The sequence below is a fragment of the Cannabis sativa genome, chromosome X (genome assembly GCF_029168945.1).
Source record: "Cannabis sativa cultivar Pink pepper isolate KNU-18-1 chromosome X, ASM2916894v1, whole genome shotgun sequence".
In the NCBI taxonomy this organism is placed as follows: Eukaryota; Viridiplantae; Streptophyta; class Magnoliopsida; order Rosales; family Cannabaceae; genus Cannabis; species Cannabis sativa.
The window spans coordinates 32,396,411-32,405,120 of NC_083610.1; the positions used below are offsets into that span (position 1 = coordinate 32,396,411).

Below are 8,710 nucleotides of genomic sequence, written 5' to 3' on the forward strand. Positions count from 1 at the left end.
ACCTGCAACCTGGACCTAAGACTCGAGACTCGAGACCTGGACCCGGGACCCGGACCGGACCCGTAGTTTGTGTTGGGGCCGAGTATATTGAAAATATATTATAACTTTACACAATCTATTAATATAATACTAATGTAATACAATACAATATAATACAATATAATACAATACAATATAGCTTACCAAAAGAGCCCTAAAAATATATAAAAAAAAAACTGTTTTAAAGTTTAAAAATAAAAAAAAAAACCTTAAAAATAATGATGGACACGTGTTGTTGGAAAATTCAAGGTGGTCACGTCGTTTGCATTAAAAAATATTGTTTCGTAAAAGTGCCATATTTCTTTATTTTTTCTTGGAGACAAAGGAAAAATGTCATTTTATTTATTTAATTAAATTCAATTCCGCTCTCTTCTCTTTCCCCTCTTCCCATTTTTTTTTTTATCTGTACCAAATTATCGGCTACCATATCCTTCGATCCCGGTCCTGCTGTCCTAATACTTCTTTCAACACCAAATTTGTTAATTCGCGGCGCCTAAATTCAATTTCAAAACTTCTTCTTCAGCTCAAAATCCCTATTCTTTTCCGTCCCAACCAAACCCTGGATTTACAGCCAACCAATCCTTAATCTGTTCTTCTTTTCTTACAAAGTTAGTTGCGTTTTGATTCATTGTTTATTTTGGGTTATATCGTTGGAAATTGGTACTTGAAATGCCGCCATTTTCGTCTTATTCGAAGGTCATAGGATCCTTTGTATCACGCAGAAACGGTATAACACACCTGGTTAGGCTCGCTGAGAACGGTGGGCAGTCACGGAAATGGCATCAGCTTCGGTGCTTTAGCGGTATCGAAACTCCATTGGTGGGCCGCAGTCGAGAGGGTGTTTTTACTCCGAACCCGATTTCTTGCCATGCTAGTACTGTTCAAGGAAGGAGATTTCTTGGTTGCGGTGATGGTGAAGAGGGCGGTGTTCTATCCAAAATTTATGAGGAGAAGCGCGTTTTGGGGTAATTTTTGTTCGATGCAAGTTGATTTTGGTAATTCATTTGGAAAAAAGAAGTTTGATTATTTGATATGCTGTTTGAGCAGTAATTTTTATTTTTTTTAGAATTGCAGATATGAGCACCTAGTATAGTTATACATTGTTCTCTTAAAGTGAGTTTCTTTAGCTTATTTGGTGGTCTAAGTTATGTTTAAGAGATTTGTTATAGGTGGCCCAAACACATGCCCATTGCAGATGTTTGGTGCCAACTCTCTATGCCTCCTTTCTCTAATCCTGTGTTTGGTGGGAGGCAAGGGGAGCTTCATTACTGAAAAGTGAGTTATTTTCTTTTTGGTATCAAAGGAACCAGAGTTGTCCTACTTGGCGGGATTAAAACATTTCTCAAAGCTCAAGCATGATAGACAACTTAGTTCTTTGAAAGAATGATGAAAGGAATTTATTGATCAAAGCCAAAAGGCTAGTTGCAAAATCCAAGTTATTTGAGAAACTTGGAACCCCACAGAGTTATTTCTTACTCTAAACAATCACTAAACCAATCAATACCCTATCCCAGGTAAGGTCTATTTTATTTATAGGCTATGCCTAACAAGTCACCTATATAGCCACCCAGTAGTAACAAAGGTAAATGACAGCTCAATTAACACATAGCACCTCAACACTTAAAACTAAAACACTCAGCTGCCTTTTAGAGCAACTCAGCAATAAAACTTTAAATCCTTTACTACCTTGGATGCTTGGAATAGGTGAACGTGAATTGGAAGTAACAATATCCCCATTCCACACTTTCACCTTGTCCTTAAGTTGAACCTTAGAAAAATGATTGTTAATCATATCTTAGTCCTCCCAAGGTTGCTTTAAAATGATTTAGGAATCTCCATTGGACGGGGACCTCTAATGTGGCCAAACCATCTAATGTGTTTAGTCTAACATTTAGTACCTTTTCGGGTTCAACAAGTAGCTCCAAAGGTGGGGATGTTTGGGAGGAGAGTGGAAATGACATTGTGGCTCTATGTGCTCTCTTCAACTAGAAATGTAATTGCTTGGCCTAATGTCTATTGAAGAACCAATCTAGTAATGTTGTTTTCCCAATCTTGGTGGTGTAGAATCAGCCCATGTTCTACCTGAGGTTGCATTTGCCGTTACAATCTGGCCTCTTCCTTTGCCCTTATCATGAGTCCATTTCTTTCTCCCTTTTTCATTAAAACAATATGTAAATCTTACCATTGCCCTTATCTCGCAATCTAAAATCATAGCTCTTTGTTGGTTAGTACTCATTGGAGATATCCTAGTTTATCCTAGTAATTCAAGTTATTACATATGGCTTTAGGAAATTGAGATATGAGAGTGGTAGGCTCATAATAAGAGACTCACTCTAGAATATCCACGACTGTTCCTCAATTCATAGATTTCCACAAATATCAAGTCTAGGGTCTAATTCGTAGACTTCCATAGATAGACTCCCACTATCAAAGGGTCTCACTTTTGGAATATCCCTTCATGTTGTTGAAATCCATTTTTTCTTTTTCTAAAATATTTCCTTCCAATTAACCACCTTTCCCAAAGTCTGTTCACTTATCCTCTCAACCATCTCCACTTTTTCTTAATTTTCAATTATTTGCTTTTTTGAATAAAATGAGAATCGTGATTAAGAAGGGATATCATCCATAAATATGGATAACATCACATAGAGAGTATTACTTTCTAATAGTGCAAATCTGAGTTTGAACAAGAAGCTCTTGCAAGATGAGCAACTTTGTTGGCAGGCTGTTTAACAAAAACTATTGAAACATCATTTGAACTAGACAACAAAGCCTTACAATATGAAATCATTAAGCCAAAAGATTAGACAATACTAAAAGAACTACACATGGCCTAGATAAACCTTAGGTCAACCACTCAAACCTTCCTAGATACCTATAGCTTGACCACTCCTTGTATCATTCTTCTTGTCTTGCAAAAACTCTTGGCCTCTTGTAATCTTTTTATATGATTGCACACAACCATCTTGTAGCCAAACCTTCCTTCTTTATCAATTGTTGATGCATCTATGTTAACCTTCATTATGTTGATTTGGGGCTTACTCCAATGGCCTTTCCTTTCATCAGGCCAAGTTGTAGATATTAATAGTGTTGTTATGCTAGTTTGAGCATTCAACCTTTGTTGAAGGCAGACATTTGCCAATGAAACCACTTCTTCTGCGGTCGGAGATTGTTGTTGCCATACCTCTCATTACGAGCCTTCCATAGTGCTCAAACACAAGAAAGTAAGTTCAACTATCTTTTCCTTTCATCCTTTGTCAAAAATATCAGCAAGCCATGATCCAAGATCCATTTCACCACCCAGGGAACTGTCCTAAACCATCTAATTGTAGGCACCTCTAAGCAAATTGCAGTCAACTATGATTGTGAAAGTTAGATTCTTGAGACAGAGTATGCCAAACACATTGATTGGACCTCACCTAAAGCTTGAGTTAGCATTTGTACCATACCCACCCTTGAGTTCTTGGAGGAAACTATAGGCACTTTTGGTATAATAAATGCTCAAGCTTTCTTTAATCCACTACCACCTATCCTTGTCATAGCTAAACGAAATGCTAAACATGGGATTCTGGTCTCTCTTAACAAAGAAATCACTTCTAACATCCTTCACCCCACTCCCTAGCATCCATCTTCATAACTCTTTGGTCTTCTAACATATCAAGGCTTGTGCTTACATATGGATTTTGCAAATAGTACACCAGATGTAGCTCAAATTATTACCCAAAGAAGCACTCAAGAATGAGACCCTTGGATAATATCTAGCTATAAAGATCTTACACTAAGCGATAGGTTTAAGATCACCCGTAGACTTGGGATTCTTCTTCCTAGGACTCACGGCAATATTAGTATCACACAAGCCCTCATTGAAAGAACCATATGCAAAAGACCTTTTAACTGACACAACATCATGGCCTACAATGTGCTAGAATTTTTGAAAGAAACATGAATTCTTACAATTAAGCCCTGGCGACTTGTATTGATTCATCTAGAATATAGTATCTTTAATCTCCTGACCTAATTAAGGATTCAACAACTCCTCATTTTGTTCTGTAGACATAAATGGTTGAATATTCTCCACATTTTCTGCTCTTTCAGGGTTAGATTTCGAAAACAAATGCTTGAAATAATCAACCATAACATTTTCCAGCCCATTCTCCCTTTCAACCCATTCTCCATCATTCTTTTTCAATCTATGAATTGGATTATTTCTTTTTCTAGCACTAGCTTGAGCATGGAAACTTACTGATTTGGTTGCCTAACTTCAACCAAAACTGCTTTCTGACCCTTTGCCTCCAAAAGATCTCCTTTTGATCCAGAGTTTCAGATAGTTTACCCTGCCCTCATTAAACTGCCTGTGTACTCAAAGTCCCCATTAACACAAATTAACACACTTGCTAAAAAAATCACACTCAGAATAAATCTCCCAACTATCTCCTTCACTATCTGCTGGCATGTTGGTTCCCTCAACCAGCATTTTAGAACTTTAATTTCTTATTTACAACTGGAGCTAAACCATATCAATTTACTCATGATAATCAATCTTGAATAAGCCACTCTGGATACGGGGAACCTCCTCGCTTATCTCTTGGCTTGTCACATTATTCATATCCCCGACTATACATCATGGCATGGAACTACTTTCAGCCAAGCTTCTCATCAACTTTTAAGTTTGTTGAGAATTAGGTTCTCTTTATAAGTCAGTAAGTCTCCACTTTCTCATGCCATGCACCTTCGTCATCACATCCATGATTCATTGAGAAATTCAACAGACTGTCTCTCCTTTCAAACAGTCTAAATGACAGAAAAAATTCCTCTGTTCAGCATTTTACTCTATTCATGATGCAAAACTTTCAATTTTATGCTTTTATTTATATTGCAATTTGGAGACTCAAGATTAATTGTGCTCATCAGCTTATTTGTTAATTGAAAATTTCATATTAGTACTAAAATTTCATTGTTGCGCTACCAATTATATCTTTTCTATCCCAATTGTATTTTTTTATTATCAGCATGAACTCATGCAATGCAATGCAATGTTTGACTTTAGGTACTCTCCGGAGCAGTTATATAATGTTGTCGCCGCTGTTGATTTGTATCACGACTTTCTCCCCTGGTGTCAGCGTTCTGATATACTTAAACAATATCCTGATGGATCTTTTGATGCTGAACTGGAGATAGGCTTTAAATTTTTTGTTGAGAGTTATGTGTCTCATGTAGAATTAGTCAAGCCAAAGAGGATAAAGGTATAAACTTTTATTCGACATTAATTTGGATGAAGTTTTTCTTTTGCTTTTGGCTCTAACTTCATCTGTATGCTACAATTGCTACTTTTTAACTGATTACTATTTTTGCATGTTTATATTAATGTGTTTGTGCTGCCACTGAGGGCGATGTATACCACTACAGGGAATATTAAAACTAATTTTTGACTATGAAAGCAGAGTCCTATTTGGTTTTTAATGTTTTATTAGGTTTAGAAATTTCAGTTTAATGGAACATTATTCCAGAGGATCAATACTCCTGTCAGTAGCCTGTTTTTGATTGTGTTTTTATAGTTTCATCTTTAGCAACATTTAAGGGTGCGTTTGGAAAGCCACAATGTAATTGGATTTGTGTGTAATTGGAGGTAATTACACAATTTGGCATGTTTGTCTGACCATGTAATTATAGTGTAACTGTGTAATTGGAAGTAATTGAGGGGTTCCAATTACACTCTCCAATTCTCATGGCCCCCCATGAGAATTGAATGTAATTACATTGTGTAATTACTAAAAACTTTCCATATTAAACATTAGCTATTAAAAAAATATTATTTTCCTATATAATTACTAACTATTTTGCCAAACAAAATATTAGGAATTCATATGTAATTACCACCTCATATCCAAACACTCCTTGCATTTTAAAATATAGTGTAATTATTAAACTGTGTAATTACTACCCTAGTAATTACCCTACCTAGTAATTACACAGTTACTTCCAAACACACAATGCAATTCATGTAATTGTACAATGACTTATATCATGTGTTCTGTTCATCAAGTTTGGAGCTTACATATGGCTCATAATTATATTATTTTGTAACACTGTTTATTTAGTTTTTTAGCAAGTTGCTTATGATCATAGCCTCTGTTTCTATTTTTGTTTCAGACAACTGCTTCAGATACTACACTTTTTGACCACTTGATTAACATCTGGGAATTCAACCCTGGGCCAGTTCCAGGATCTTGCAGCGTTTACTTCCTGGTAGATTTTAAGTTTCAGTCACCACTTTATCGACAGGTAAGTTCTATTTTTGTTCATTTACTTTCCGGATATAAGTGGCGTTTATTTATTTTTCAGGTGGTATGTAACGCCCCAATTTCTTATTATGTTAGGTGCATGATTTTCGTGCAAATAGTATAAGATCAAAACCTATTTAAACAACCATTTTCAGCCATATATTAAGAAATTGAAGTCATTAAAATAATCACAAGCCTGAGATCCCATAATTGAAAATAAAATAATAATTTAACAATAAAAGTTTGTGAATCCTAAAATAGTTCAATGAGATTTGATCTCTAAGGACGTTAAATCATATAGCATGTACGCCCTCTGCTTAAGTCCTTTCTCATTGATTTACTCGTGAGCTAACGCTCAGCAAGAAGCTGTGAAGGACACAACCCTAAATCCAGTATAATAGAATCAAAACAAGTCATGTCATCATTTAGTCTCAAAAATTTCATAACAACACATAAGTATAACAATAACGCCCTTACGACAACCCACTACCTTTGTGATAACTTTACTGCTAGTCTGCTACCATGCACGCATCATAGTTCAGTAAAATTTAACAAGCTCAATGCGAATATACACAACGGAAACACTTCTGTAGAGCTTAGAGCATACACCCTGTGACATGTATTCACTCTTCTTACTTGAACTTCCAGTTCCAGCAGTGACAAGATCAGCTCCTTTCCTTGATCTGCTCTAAAAGCAACAACATTTACTCATGAATTTTTTAGCACTAAAACTCAATTAATGCTCTATATGATTAAACTTATTTTCTCTAAGACCTAATCAACCTCAAAATATTTTGATCACAATCCTAAACATCCAAACTGGAAATCCCCAAACATCCCCATTAAGCTTTCAAGCAAAATGAGAAAAGTCATGTTTCTGGGCAAACAGTGTGGTGTTGCGCTCGACGCAATCCCAGCAGTTGTGAATTTTCCGTCCTTGAAACAAATCCTAAGCACTTGAAGGAAATTGATTATCCATTGTTTTTTACGAAGTTCTGAGCAACCCCAACATCACAACATAAAACATATATTTTTCATAAAAAATGAAATTACACATTTCATCGTACGATCATTTAATAACATACACACAATGTAAAACTTTCAAAATGCCCTTAAAGACTACAAAATCACCGAACTACTCTTTTCAAGAGAGCGGACTATATTTAAACTTTTCAATTTTATTATTATATCAAGGACATTTTACATTTTTTTTTGGGTAAGTATAATTTCAGCTATTAGCGGCACATTTGTTGAATATTTGTCATTTTCTGTAGTTTTATAGAAAAATATAGTATATATCTTCTTTTGCTGCCATGCCACATCATTCACCAATAGCGGGAGATTGTACGCATATACTAAACATTTGCTTCCTTCGATTTTGAGTCTCTCTCTTTGGGTGTTACCTTTTATCTTATCCTCTCTTGATCACATTTGTTTTTGTTTAGACTTGGAGTTCTAGTTTTCAAAAGTATCATTAAACAAATGGATTGTTGGTCTTTTCATTTTCTGTGCGCTTAATATTGAAAATAGAATATGAGATAACCCTTGGTTGGATCCAATTTGCAGCTGATATTTTCAGGTTATGAGACTTATTTCTGCAGTAGTGAATGTAGTTGCATTTGTGTTTTTGATCTGCAGTAGATAACCAGTCCATTTTATTTTTTTGCTAGTATGACATAGGTGATTTGTTTGTCAGGTGGCGTCCATGTTTTTTAAGGATGTCGTTTCTAGATTGGTTGGCTCATTCAATGAGCGATGCCGAATAATATATGGACCAGCTGCTCGAGTTCTTGAAAATTCCTACGAGCATGGCGTCTGAGAGTTTGCAAATATGAGGTAGCTTTTCTTTTGCATTCTTCCTGGTACCCTTTGCAGCTATACTGATGCTGTTTCACAGATGAAAGAGTTGTAACTCAATTTTGTCCTCACTAATTTCATGGATCATTTTGGTCTATAAATGTTTGATTTTATGTCATACATGTATTTATACCAGCTTATTTATGATGTCCGAGGAAAATTGGGAAATACCATTTTTTTTCCGTTATTGTTATTATTGTATTGGTTGGCAGATAAATGAAAGTTTCATGTCATACTAAACGCATTGGATGTTTTTGGATCTGATATTCTGTCCCGTTTACTATTCTTTTCTCATGGTAAACCACCACTCTACTCTTAGTTTGGTTTGCTTGTACGAGTAGCCTGTGGGTGTTTTGTTTCAATTGATATAAATAAAATAGCGGAATTTTCATTTTTGTTTTTTTTTTGGTAAAATTTATAAAAAATGGTTTTTTTAAGAAAAATATATTTTGTGGATTTTTTTTTTTTAAAAGGGTTATGGGAAAAATTTAGGTAACCAACTAGTTATGTCCTTAGTGTAATCAGTTACTTTC

General features: G+C 35.3%; 1 protein-coding gene across 1 annotated transcript; it reads left to right on the plus strand.

Moving 5' to 3' along the window:
- Window positions 1–323: 323 nt before the first annotated feature.
- LOC115714541 (uncharacterized) lies at window positions 324–8,417 on the plus strand. Its single transcript, XM_030643278.2, has 4 exons — window positions 324–1,004; window positions 5,087–5,282; window positions 6,190–6,321; window positions 8,017–8,417. Exons 1-4 carry the CDS (start codon window positions 709–711, stop codon window positions 8,137–8,139), a joined length of 747 nt encoding a protein of 248 aa, XP_030499138.1. The 5' UTR covers window positions 324–708; the 3' UTR covers window positions 8,140–8,417.
- The last annotated feature ends 293 nt before the right edge of the window (window positions 8,418–8,710 follow it).